Raw genomic sequence first — 14,712 nt, forward strand, 5'->3', positions numbered from 1 at the left:
CATATCAGTTTTTTTCAACGGAGTTTCAAAGGACTTTGGTAAAATGACTCTCTCGTATGGATTTGTGCGTGTATGCATCAGTGCGCCTGCTGCGTCGCTTTTACAAGCGTAAGTTGGGTAACTACATTCAAATAGATCTGTTTTTGCCGCTATTATCCTTGTAAAGGAATACACTAGTTAACTGCTAAAATTTTAACTTGAGATTTACACCAGGGCACAAAAGATTTAGACTGGGACACGTGCCGCCTTCATTGTGTTTTCTGGTGGACGTGCTCCATTCGTTTCCACGGTTTCTCGCGCTGGTTTCACTGCAAACTTAATTTAGAACCCTGAATGCAATGCTAACAAGAGTTAACTTACAGACTTACTAAACATGTCAGCTCCCATAAGGCGACCCGCTTTTTATAGGCGCTTTTATAGGCTATTGCAAAAACTACATTATTTTATCTCATGTAAGCAATGTACAATGTACATTACAGAGTGCACCTTTAAAGGGACATTCCACTTTTTTTTTTAAATGAAGAGTTTCGTTGCAAAACGAGATAACCACCATTTTTTTAATTGTCCAGAAATCTCGTTTTTTGGTTGTGCATTCCAATTAATTTCAATGCAACTGCAGTTGGTTCGTTTTGATTTAAACCTTCATAGCTTAAAAAATACAGCTAAGTAGCACCATAAAACAAAATAATAACATGATAACATAATAATAAACATGTTTTGACAAAAATGCTAAAAAATGGATTTATCTCGTTTTGCAACGAAACTCTTCAAATATACTACTTTTCGAGCTCCCCTATAGAGTTTTGGAATCCATTTAGCCGATCTCCGGGTCTGGCAGTAACAGTTTTAGCATAGGTTAGCACAATCCACCGAATCTAAATAGACCATTCAGCATTTAACAACTTTTTTAATTTTCTGTCGATCTTAGTACACAATGTCACTAAATAGGAAAAAATTCGGAACTCTTTGGTTATTTTTTAGCGTGATGCTAAATGGTCTAATCAGATTCAATGGATTGTGCTAAGCTATGCTAAAAGTGGAGATCAGCTGAATGGATTCCAAAAAGGTAAAAATCAAATGTTTAACTCTAGGGGAGCTGTAAAATGAGCATTTTTCAAAAAAAAGTGGAGTGTCCCTTTAAAGAAAATAGTCACTTTACAAAAAGAAACACAACAGACACAGTTTTGACTTTTACCAAGAACTCAAAGCTTTTCAAATCGCACAGCAAACTATTGGCAGTATAATACTTTTCAAATCAGAGGAAACAACTTGGTTATAATTTCAGAGGTTTGGTAAGGAGGACAAAAAGAAAAAAAGTAAAGTGGAATGGGTAATTGACAGATAGTGGAAAAAGAAAAAAAATAGACACTTTAAAACATTCACATATGTGTTTAAGATGCCAAAAAAGTGAACTGTTTCCCATAATGCAGCAGTGGCTGTACGGGAAGCAGGCCATTAGGTGTGTGTGTTTGTGAGAGAGTGTACAGTGGTACAGTATTATTGGTACAGTGGTGTAGAAGCAACTGGCACATTCCTCAGATACCCTGGCTCAAAGGCCAGCATGCTCAGACACATAACACATACAGCTCGGGCAGAACGGTATATGACATAACCGCAAACCACTGATGTTTTTATTAATTATTTATACAGGGCATTTTCTGACCATTCTTCCTGTTTGTGCGAGTACATGTTTTTAGAGGTTGCTCTAGTGTGACTGCATAGCTGCCCAACTCCTTTTGATTTAGTGCCGGCAATTTTTTGTTGCCTCCAAAAGGCAAACACTCCAAAAACAAGATGAAACAGTTGTGTGTGACTGTGGTGACTGTGTTTCGGTCATTAAAAGCCTGATGACAGAAAAGCCACAGGAATTCCGACCTAACTATTAACTCACTTTACACACTGTCACAGTACATTCATTTGGGTTAATCTGTCGTCAATATAAACAAATATACACCTGAAGCAAATTTAAAATTAAATTTTTTTAGTTCCTACTGGACAATTAATGCATGTAAGTGCACTTGCTGTGTTAAATATTATTAAATTACCATTACTATTGCTTCCTGTTATTTTAAAATCCAACACCAAATCCAAATCAAGTGCTGCTGTCACAACCTATAGCTCCAAACAGGAATGAATTTCGAAGCCACCAAACACTTCCAGGTTTTCCCTATTTAAAGACTGTTACATGATTAGTTACACGAGTAAAGGCCGATTTATAGTCGCGTGTAAGCTCTACGGCGTACGCCGTAGGTTATCCGTAGCCTGTGCATAGCCTGACGTGCACCTTGCAAATTTTTTAACAGCACGTCAGTTTTATGCGCACCGCAACACTGTGATTGGTCCACCAGAACCCCTCCCGTCAGGTTAAAAAACTGCGTCATAGGTATATCTGTTTCCGACGGTGAAAACAAAGATGAGCCAAGTTGAGGAGTGATTTAACTCAAACTGCAACAAAAGTCGCTGTTCATTTACTTCCATCATTGCTTGTCTTCTCAAATCATACACAACAAGTTGCTGTTTCTTCTTCGTTTGTGGATTAACCTGCTAAGCTTCTTCTTCATTGACGGTCGCGCTGCTACTGTGGTTACACGCGTGGATACTGCCTACCAGCGGTCTGCGCGTGTGTTTGCACGTCGACGCGGACAACGACGCAAAAGTATAAATGAAAACCGACGAGGAATCTACGTCGTGGCGGCTACGACGTAGGACCTACGCACAACTATAACGAGCCCTTAACTAGGAATGAATGGGGCTAGGCTAAATGCTAACACATTCAAGAAGCGCTGTACAAAGATTAAAAGTGCACGCATTGAAAAAAGATAGGTATGTATTAATTCATCTAAGTTGAGGTAAGAACATAGTATAATATTGAAAATGGTGGTGTTTTCCTTTAAGTTCATGCAAAGAGTCAAGAGTGCAATATTGATCCTTCTTTTTCAAGACCTGCCATGCTGTCAGTCAATTTCTGTTTTTGGACCATTGTTTATTCATGGCTGTATTCTTAGGTAAAATGGAGAACCAGCCCCACACATGAATGCTCTCAGGATGCTTTACTTTTGGCATACCTTTTGTTCTCACCTTCTGTTCTCCAGACAAGTTTTTTTCAAAATGCCATAAACAGTCACTAAGGGGATTCATCAGTGGAAATGACTTAACCCCAGTCCTCAGCAGCCCAATCCCTGTACCTTTTGCAGAATATCACCAATGGTTTTCCTGGAGAGAAGTGGCTTCTTTGCTGCCAAAAAAGTCTTCGCCTCACTGTCCATGCAGATGCACTCATACCTGTCCACTGCAATTCCTAAGAAAACACTTTGCACTAGTGGTGCCCTGGTCCTGCAGCTGATTCAACGTTAGGAGACTGTCCTGGCGCTTGCTGGACTTTCTTGGGAGTCCTGAAGCCTTCTTCACAACAATTGAATCTCTCTCCTTGAAGTTCTTGATGATCCGATAAATGGTTGATTTGGGTACAGTCTTAATAGCAGCAATATCCTTGACTGTGAATCCCTTTTTGGCCAAAGCAATTGCAGGTCACCATCGTTAAGAACAACGATTTCAAGTACTACCCTCCTTTGAACTTCCAGTCTGTTCTCTGGTTCTCAATGAGCAAGAGAGCGTGATTTCCAGCCCTGTCCTCATCATCACTCTTCCCTGTGTTAATCAGAGAAGCACTGACATGATGTCAGCTGGCCCTTTTATGGCATTCACAGTGGCCATTGTTCATTGCTTTTGAGTCTTGGCAGCTTCGGTCTATTGGAAGAAATTTTATAAATAATTTAAACTGATTGGTTATGGATACTGACGATTATGCAGTTCCTCACAGTCCAGATGGAAGCAATTTAGCATTTTTTTTTAAGTTGTTCCAGTCTTAAATATAACAGAGCTGAATCACTGATTAACAAAAGCATACTGCAATTCAATTTACTGTTCACTATAACAGTTAATACACCTGAATGCACTCCTATAATAAACTCTAATCTGCAAACAAACAAACATTTGAACTAAAATGTCATGAATGTTATTATAACATACACTCTTTAAAGAGCACCTATTTCATTGCAAAAAACAAAATTATTTTGTTTATTTTGCGTGGTTTCCACATAACGTACATTTTTGTAGCTCCAGATTTCACTTTCTTCTTGAAACGCACGGATTTGAAAAGCACTGTGTCCCTGATTGGCCAGCTAATCTGTACGTTGTGATCACCCTGAATACCGCTGACGTCAGCCGGAAATGTGACGCTCCTTACCATGTTTGAAAGATTCGGTTGCTAACAGGAGTTAACTTACAGGCTGTGAATTCAAGCGGGAGGAATTATGATAATGTCGGTCTTGTCTACATCACCAATCCCAGGAAGTAAACTGTTGCCTACAATCCATGTGTTTGTGTAGTCCAAGAAAAGAGATTTACGTTGGAGGCGATAACCCGCACCATCGTTTAAACGTATAAACGTATAATCGTATAAACAAATATAGTACATCAAAAATGTCCTTTTTATGTCAGTGTTTAAATTTTTAGCTTTCACTTTGCATGTTACAAGTTGTTTAAGCAACTATTTTTCTTTCATCTCATAGAGGCTTAAAAGTGTCGTAACCTTAGCAACTGCAGAGGTCATGTGAGTGCAGATGTTAGGGTATGTCGCGTGAATTTGTAAAATGTGATGTCATCAGAAGAAGCTGAGAGGTATTTGTGTTATTATGGAGAGAAGACTGTGTCTCAAGAGGCAAAATTAGCCAGACACTACAAACATTAACTTACAATAATATACACTAAGGCTAATGTAATAACTAACTGGAAAACATTGGAAGTTATTTTTAGCTAATATTTTTCGACATGCTACTGTGACATCCAGAATCATTAAGAGTCTTAATGAGGTGCTTTATCATAATGCCTGTGTCAGTGTTTGAATGGACTAGCAAGGTTAAGTTCGACTGAGAAAATATTGATGTTTTTGTTTCTCTATTTGCATGGGAACCAATGAAGGGAAAAACCAGAAATGTTGTCCCAAGCCCTAGAATAGAGGGGGGTCCTGCACTGGCAGATTAAATATAATTTGGGGTCATACTTTTCTTTCTAACATCATTTTACTGGTTCTATGAATTAGCATATGGAACTTCAATGTTATGAAACCAGTCTTAATGCAGCATGTACATCTCAAAACAACAATACTATGGGACAGTTTCCCGGACAGGGTTTAGATTAATCCAGGACTAGGCCTTATTTATATTAGAATATAGGACACTTTTTACAAACATACCTTACAAAAAACAATAATGGTTAGTTTGCATCTTGAGACAAAACAATGGCACTAATTTATATGTATCAGGGTTCCCACGCCATAGTTAACTTCAAATTCAAGGACATTTCAAAGACTTTCCAGGTCCAATACCCTCAAATTCAAGGACTAAATGTGGTTACACATTTCAAGTGAGCGCAAGGTTTCATTGTGTTACCTTTAAAGAAACATTGTTACAGTTCCCTTTTGAGGGAACTCGCGCTGCGTCAAGCGGTGACACTTTGGGGATGCCTCCAAGGGTACTGTAAGTGCGTCTGAATGTTTTTAAAAGCAGCTCATACATAAATTTCAGTCTGGGGATCTAGGACAAGTCCTGTCCAGGGAACCGCCCCCCAAAAAAATGAATTACAAATTTAAAAGAAAATGAATATCTTAAATATCTTAGTTGTTTCTTGAGTTGAGATTAAAGGAATAATTCACCTAAAGGTAAAATGTCTCTCATTTACTTTCATTTACTCGTCTCATCCCATTACGAATGTATATGATTTCCTTTCTTTAGTTGAACACAAACGACATTAAAATGCCATTACATTATCTTTTCATATGGGGTCCAAAATGGTGAAGCTCCAAAAATCCATCTAATTGCTAAATTCAAATATGGCGCCATGTTGGTTAACTTTATATCTCATTGCTTCTTAAGTGTCTCAACATGACTAACTCTCATATCATTATATGCATAGTTTGTCATAAAACAGTAAGATTTGAAGTTACCAAAGTGCCATCAAATCTGAAGAAGCAAAGTCATATACTGTACATCAGTCATCAGGGATGTCATGAATTAAAAAAAGGTCAAAGATCAAATTCAGTCCTTTCCCCATAACTTTTAGGCATCTCAAAATGTTCTCCTCTTTTAGTACCATATAAGTTACAGTATGCTTTGTTTAACATATACACACTCTTATAACACACACTCTTACTGTATATTTGTTTTGCTAATGTTGAAAGACATTATGTTGAATTGAAATGTTGTGCTTACTGCTGCTATAAATACTTCCTACCCTTAGCCTTAGATGTTTATCAAATAAACATACATTCCTCTTCTCTGCCTTAAATAACTGGCCTCATTCTCAGAGTAAAAAGCACTGATTTAAAAGGTTAGTTCATCCAAAAATTATGTCATTAATGACTCACCTTCATGTCATTTGAAACCCGTAAGACCTTCCATTCACCTCGGAACACAGTTTAAGATGTTTTAGATTTAGTTCGAGAGCTTTCTGACCCTCTATTAAAAATGTATGTACGGTATACTGTCCATGTCCAGAAAGGTAACAAAAACATCATCAAAGTAGTCCATGTGACATCAGTGGGTCAGCCAGAACGTGCCGAAGCATTGAAAATACATTTTGGTCCAAAAATTAAAAAAAATGACGTTCAACACACTGCAGTGACATCTGTAGCGTCACTGCAGTGTGGTGGATGTGGATACACAACAGACCCGGAAGGAAAGACAATGCTGAATAAAGTCGTAATTTTTGTTATTTTTGCTTCAAAAAATTCTAACTGACTCACTGATGTCACATGGACTACTTTGATGATGTTTTTATTACCTTTCTGGACATGGAAAGTATACCGTACATACATTTTTAATGGAGGGTCAGAAAGCTCTTGGACTAAATCTAAAACTTCTTAAACTGTGTTCCGAAGATGAACTGAGGGCTTGCGGGTTTCGCACGACAGGAGGGTGAGTCATTAATGACATAATTTTCATTTTTGGATGAACTAACCCTTTAACTCTAAGTAAAGCAGAATGCTTTTTTAAAGGCCTGCATTTCAATATTGCCCTTTAAATAAGTCTCACAGCTATGACCTCTATCTCCAACTTATACACAGCGATCCCATGTCAGTCTTCAACACAATCTCTGATTGGTGTTTAAAGTCTATGACTATCAACACCAATAATGCAGTCTGCAGTCCAACTCTTACGGCGGATGGGAAAATCTGAGGTGCATTAGAAAGAATGGAGAATATCGCTAATCCACTATCAAAGGCAAGAGCCAGATAACAAAAAGGACGGAGAGGGGAGACAACACTCGAGACAGAGAAACCACGAAAGAAATGGAAAGGAAAAGAAAAAAGTTTCCGTCCTCAGCTAAACTCTTTTCTGTGCGGCATAAACCCAAGGCAATTTTGTAACCCAAGTAAACGAAATGACAGACTTTGTCAAAAAGTGTGCATGTGTGTTCAAAAAGAATTTCAATGTGGAATCCAATAGAGGTTGATGAATCAGCAACTAACAGCAACTGCAAACTCTATTTGATTTCCAATGACTCACACGGCCACAGACACACAAGGATTGGCATTGGCATGACTATGAAACAGCTCCTTTGTGGATTGCTGAATTTTCCGTGCTAAAGGAGCGGTGAGAGCCAGAGATAAATAAAGCCAGATTAGTTCAAAAGACTTTATGTATAGTTGCGTAAGAAAATCGCTTTGACTCTTCTGAGCTCTTACTTTTGTGTGCGCTCTAAATCACAAACTGAACATTATACCCAACAATGCTCTAATAAGGACGGGCAGCAGACTATAACCTTAAGTGGAGCTAAGTGAGCTAAAGAAAGAAACGGACAGAAGTTACCAAAATAAGAGAAAATAAGTGCCTCTCGCATGTTAAAGAGAGGCATTGTGCGTGTGTGAATAAGGATAAAAATAGGCAATGGGTTGCCCTTCTGTGGGATGCTGGCATCATTCTGGGCACTTTGCAGAAGTGGCACATGGTTTGGGGTTTACGCACCTCTCACCACAGGTACCCAGGTTCTGGCAATGAGAGAGAGAGAGAGAGAGAGAGAGAGAGAGAGAGAGATAGAGAGAGAGAGACTCTCATGGATACGTGATGAAACTGTCAGCGTGGAATTCTTAATATTAATCTTCCTTTGAACTCCAGTAAGATGTATCATCATACGAATGTGGCCTTAGGTGTCTGATCTTCCAGACTTTGACTGCCTTCTGTGACTGAAGTCATATTATATGTCATCATGCATCAGGCCTTTAGAAAAACATTAAATAGCTCACTGCTAATTGTTTATAATAGATACCGTTATAATACAATTTGAGTGTACCTGCTTATTTCCACAAAACACAATGAACTCTCGAATTCAAGGTTTTTTAAGGCTAAGCTAGCAAGTTAAACAGCTAATTCCTCAATGAGCTCATTACAAGAAAATTAGGAGGGCTTAAAGCATTTTTATTTAAACATTATTTTTAATGTATACATTATTTTAAACATGTTTCATTATTTCCTTGCACAGCCAGTGGTCCTTATGAGGTAAACAGCTTTATAAACATACAAATTATTTTCTTAAAATGAATGTCTATATGAAGAGTTTGGTTCCAAAACACGATAAACAGCTTTTTTTATTGTTACCGCCAAAATCAGTGTTGTATTATTAGGTCAGTATTAAAAGTAAATTCTTCAGTTATTCTGTCATCTTTTCTCCCTTTTTTTCCAAAACGCAATAAACGCCAGTCCTCCTTCTCTGCAGAATGCAATAAATCCGCTCAACAAATCACAGCACACCATTCCACGCATTGTAAACAAAAATGCCGGTGCGTTGAATACACATGGAATCCTAGTTTTCCTCATCTACTACTGATCAACAAACAAACAAAAACAAAATAAAACTTTCGATGGCATTGATAAACCTGTGGTGGTTTTCTGTTGTGGGGAAGACATCAAAATCGAATAATTTACATGAGAGGCACTCAGGCGAAGGAAAAATGCCGGCTGTTGCTTGTTCTCACACAACAGCATCAAGTTTCTGTCATGCTAACACATTGACACCAGAAGATCTTATGAAAAACTTTCCATTATTTTACTCAAAGTCAACGAAAATCGAGCAGGACCAAACAATTTTACAGCTAATTGCTGTCAAAAAAATTCAGCGACGACGTCTCAAGGATGACAACAGCAATGACAGTGTTCATAATATGACAATGTAAATGCTTTGATTAATGCCATTAATGTTTATTTTTTTAATCAGTGTATACCACTACTCAACCAAATTAATATAACATGGCAAAGATGAATGCACATTTATATATTTATATTTATAGCATTTTAAGAAAAAAAAACTTGTCATGAATTTATTGCATTTTGCTGAAAAAATCATCAGTTTTTATAATAAATCTTTAAAAACCAAATCATGGATTTGAATTTTTAATTTTATTATAACCTAAAGATGCTATGTGAAAGTTTGTAACAAAAATAGTGGTTTTTATCTTGTCACTTTCTTGGTATAGAAAACACATTTTTACCCAAATTAGTGTAAATGAATTTATTGCGTTTTGGAACCAAACTCTTCATATTGAGAAAGAGTCAGGACATAGAACAACCATTTCAGGCTGAATGGTTCCATAAAAAACCTTTGACATCCAAAAAAAGGATTCTTTGTAGTGAAAAGGGTTCTTTAGGTTTTAAAAACGTATGAAAAAATGGTTCTCCAAGAACCTTTTACTGAACGTTTTTTTGTGGAAGCAAAAACGATTCTTTACCGGCATTGTGTAAAGAACCTTTCAAGCACCTTTATTTTTAAGAGAGTGCAAAGTAAGGTAATAGGAAACACCATCTTACTATTGACTGAATATATAATCCAATAGAATACATAATAAAATGGAAATTCCCCGCACCATAACAGAAAAACAAACGTGTGTGTGAATAGAAACATTTTGAGCCGTTTAAGAAAGTCCGTAGGTGTGTGTAAGCAAACACACTAGAGGCACCGTCTCTGCTGACCTCACTAACATTTTCCCTCACCGGTCATCAGAGAGAGAGAGAGAGAGTATATGCACACATGCACACTGTTTACACGCAGTGCTCGTCACATGTTTACAACCTTCTTGAATTCATTATTCACTTATGATCAAAATTATTCAACAATGTCTTTCACTTACCTACGTCAAATACAATCACAGTTTCCTACAGTGAAGAAGCTTCTACACACGGATCTATTTAAACTCTTTCAGGTTTTATACCGAAGTCAAATTCCTCACTCCAAGAGGCCAACCAGCAACTTAAGGTTTCAGTGATACTTGTGATGTATTTTTACGATCATTTAAGTACTTAGCAACAACCCCATTATGAAATCCTTTGGTACTAATTAAAATGATTTCTAAGGGGTTTATAACTATATGTTAGTAAAAAAGTGGTCTTTTTAGTACTTTGTATTGAAATAACACATGAGGCCAGATGTGAGATCTGTCCTTATCAAACCATCTTAATCGTCAAGTTCACAATCCTACTGCACATTAAGTTTCAACAGCCAATGTCTACTTAGGTATATTATAACAAAGATGTGTCAAGTATAGTGATGATATTCAAAGAGGCCTTCTTTATTAAGCCTTGATGTGCGTCTCCATCTTTGGACTTCCATAATCATAGCTTTCACTTAGTGGTGAATCAGCTTCCTACTTTATTTTTATCACATCATTTATTTTGGGATTGACTCATTGAAAAGCACGTGGGCATCCAGCAGACGAAAATAGAGAGGAGAAAGCAAACGCACATCTGAGAGCTAAAATAACAATCGCTGTTATCACTGCACTGATGTAAAACAGACAAATACATACATCTAAACATACCCACACATATTTAGACAATCTCACCATATCAGCTCCATGCATTCTTTACTTGAAATAACAAACCGTTACACCAGTTAATGCATAGCTGGGGTTTCTCTCTCACGCACACACAGAGCCACACACAAAAGCCATTTAGATTTCTGTGGTGTGTCGACTGTGTGTGTTTACGTCTTATGAACAAAGACAGTCTGAATATACAGTAGCCTACATGGTGTTAAAGAAATATAAAGAATATGTTCGTGTGTATGTACAGCTCAGAACTTGCTGCACAGACTTCATGGCACCATGCCTTACCACATCCAATCTGATACAAGCCACACTGCCAACCAGACAATATGCAGAAACCATTACGACGAGCGAGAGAGAATTGGGCTTAAGGTTATTAATTTCCAACCACAGTTTCACGTGCGACTATGTTATACTAAAATTGCATTAAACGATTAAAACAATGCATTACTGATCCGTATCAGCATGCGCAAAGTCGTTAAACTTCAAGAACTCCAGGCAAGAACCGATCAAAAACCTTACCGACTCTAAAGCCCGGCCCAGTCAGTGTATCCGCCGACTGCCCGTTTTCCCCAGTGAGGGTCGTATTGTTGCCCTGCTCGCAGGTTTCCTGACACTGGCCCTTCAGGCACGTTCGTTTGCAGATCAGCGGTGCGATGACCACTTTGAAGCGCTCGCGAGTAGACGCGCGCTCGACGCAAAGAGCCAGCCGCTGGAGCGCGAGCCAGATGAGGAGCAGATGGGAGAGATTCAGCGAGGGCATGCTGGCATCCCTCAATGCCAACACGGGACAACACAGAGCATTCACGCCACCTCCCGCAGTAGACTATATCCACTTAAAGCCTGAGCAGATCTGGCACAGAAGACGAATTTTTGTGCTTGAAGCCTTTGGAAAATTTACGCAAAATACTCCCCTCTTTTCTCACAGGCGCTCTGGCTGAGGTCCTCGAGATGAAAGTTTGTCTGATGCCTTCCTGTCTCGTTTTATGTAAAAACTGAAGGGAAAATTACGTCCGGTTCGGTGTATAAAAAAGGCAAATTATCTGTTCCGTGGGAATTTGGATCATTTTAAAAATTCTTATTGGATAAATATTATACACTTAGTATAAAAGACTTGCGGTGGAGCGAAATTAAAAAAGTCGTATTTTCTCTTCATTTCTCAAAGCTTAGTCCTTTCGGTCGCTGCCTGGATAGCTCGTGTGTGCGTATCTCAGTATGGGAAACTTTAGGAGGAGGAGAGGCAAAGAAAGAGCCAATCCACGGGCGGCCACCTTGGCGCGAGGCCAGTACAGTACAGAAGCAGCGCTTTCCTCGTCACCCCTTTCCCTTAAATCGCACCTAAGATCCTCCTCTGTGGTTATGGTTATAAAACACACAGAAACCTGCAATGGTGACAGGTGCAGGCAATTTTTGAATGACCCAGACCGTCTGCATTTTTATGTTTAGGCTACCTGAGGGAGCAAGCGAGCACAGCGTGTTTACCAGAGGCGATTAACAAATTAACACTTTACCTGCAACAAACGTAAAAAAAGCGAGAACGCCCTGGGAATATGGTGGTGCAATTTACTGTTTTACGCAGGCCTAGTGGCCAAAATGGAACTTTGGAAAATTGTCATCGTCCCCCTACATTATTGAAGATGTATTAAAAATAAGACTGCGTGTTATGTAGTTGATGAGTGAAGCTTGGCTACACATGAGCAAAGCACAGTCAAGGTCCAGAAAAATGACATTTATAATAAAAAAAAAACTATAAAGAAAACAAAGAAAAAAAGAGTATCAACAAAATATAACTGATTAAATTGCAGACAGTCTATGCTTTATTTTCTGTAAGCTTTTTGATTTAGTTTTCTATGGATTTGTTGAAAATTGAAATCCATATTCTCTTATATGTTGTAACCATTTTTGCCAAATAACTGTCAAATAAATACATTGCAAATTATGGTTACTATGTCATTTTTTTGTAGAGAAATAATTATATATTTTTTCTAAAGATTAAAAATGCTTGTTCTATACACTGTAGAAAATAACTGTAGTTATGCAGCTGTTTGCCAGTAACTTACTGTAAATTTTTTTATTTACTGGCCAGAGTTTGTTCAAAGTTAAATGAACATTAAACATTAACACGTTTTTTGTCTTTACAGAATAAAACTATATAATAACAGCCTCATGCAAAGCATTCAGAAATCTTCATCAACCTTTTTCAGTTTTTCCGCCAGATTTTGGTTCCCAGAATGGTTTGCACGAGAATGTTTTTCTAGTTTTTTCTGTAAAAATAAAGAATTGTTAATGTTTAATGTTCATTTAACATTGAACAAACTGTTGGCAGTAAATAACATACATTTAATTTTACAGTAAGTTACTGGCAAAAAGCTGCCACTAATACTGTAATTTCTACAGAATTTTATTTACAATGTACTAGATTCTGGATTCCTGTAGCTAGCCATAGAAAACTTATTTTTAAGCTACTAATTAATACAAAGAGAAAAATATTCAATAACCAGAACCATAATTTAATGTGTTCTTGTGGCAAGATAATGGAAAACCTAAAAAGGAAAATATGGTTAGTTTTGAAACTTGACCCAAATTAAGGAAACCACGGAGAATGTGATTTTAGGGGACATGTGTAAACAAGAAGGAAGAGAACTAAAGTGAGTAGGATCAACCAGTGGGAAAGAAAAACTTGTGAGGGCGGGATGATGGAGAGGCAAAATTAGAGAAAGTAAGTTGAGTCACATCCTTAAAGAAAAGTGAGAATGTTTGCTTTCAGTCACTAAGGAAATGACTGCATAAGAGTTCCTCACACACATACGTACACACAGGAGAGTTCACAGACAGATCTTACATTTTTGGCTACATAGAGGCATGCAGCACCAAGACTCGCAAGAGACATGCGCGGTTGTTCACACACACACGCACAAGAATTTTTAGGTTAAAAAACAGGCACATGCATACAGAGCGCTATCACGCTGCACACCTTGTCAGATTTCATTTACAAACACATACAGCAGGGAAAATACGTTTTTGACACATCAGCATTTTTATCAGTAAGGGGATTTTTTAAGTGGGCTATTGACACAAAATTTCCATCAGATGTAGCCATCAAGCCAAAAATTGAATTCATACAAAGAAATCATAACATTTAAGTATAAAAGTTGAGTCATAATAAATAAAGTGAAATGATATAGGGAATAAGTATTGAACACACGAAGAGAACAAGGTGCAAAACGGCATAGAAAGCCAGGAGATCCCCTGAAATCTGTCAGTATTGAGAGAGAAACCCTGCTCCCTATCAGTTCTAATTGATATCAGCTGCTTTAGTCCTAATTTATGGCTTATAAAGGCTTCTCATTACCCAGGAGGCAGACAGTGGAAGAATGGGCCAGAATCACTCCTGAGCAATGCAGGCGACTTGTCTCTCCATACAAGAGGCGTCTAGAAGCTGTAATCACCAACAAAGGCTTTTCTATAAAGTATTAAATAAAGTGTGTTCAATACTTATTCCCGGTGTCATTTCACTTTATTTATTATGACTCAACTTGTATATTTAAATGTTCTAATTTCTTTGTATAAATTTAATATTTGGCTTGATGGCTACATCTGGTGGAAATTTTGTGTCAACAGCCCACTTAGAAATCCCCTTACTGATAAAAATGCTAATGTGTCAAATACTTATTTTCCCCGCTGTATATACATTGTACTCACAATTTAAAATATTGTTATAGTCTACCATTATAAATACAGTTTTCTCAATATTTTACTATTTATTTTAATTTCAGTTAGTCTTAAAGCTTCAAAGAAACCAGTGATTATGTGGTTCCCAACAGTTTTAAGTGTTTACT

The 14,712-nt window shown here is 37.6% G+C and overlaps 1 protein-coding gene across 4 annotated transcripts in view; it reads right to left on the reverse strand.

Annotated features, from left to right (window-relative positions):
- The window catches only part of ltbp3 (latent transforming growth factor beta binding protein 3), a 58,542-nt gene extending 46,444 nt beyond the window's left edge, over window positions 1-12,098 (reverse strand). For all 4 annotated transcript variants that reach the window (XM_073861232.1, XM_073861230.1, XM_073861231.1 and 1 more), the window contains exon 1: window positions 11,396-12,098. In XM_073861232.1, the coding sequence (XP_073717333.1) occupies window positions 11,396-11,636 (241 nt within the window). In that variant the 5' untranslated portion in view covers window positions 11,637-12,098. The remainder of the gene's footprint in view (window positions 1-11,395) is intronic.
- Window positions 12,099-14,712: the final 2,614 nt, after the last annotated feature.

Source organism: Misgurnus anguillicaudatus, chromosome 22, assembly GCF_027580225.2.
Source record: "Misgurnus anguillicaudatus chromosome 22, ASM2758022v2, whole genome shotgun sequence".
NCBI classification, from domain to species: Eukaryota; Metazoa; Chordata; class Actinopteri; order Cypriniformes; family Cobitidae; genus Misgurnus; species Misgurnus anguillicaudatus.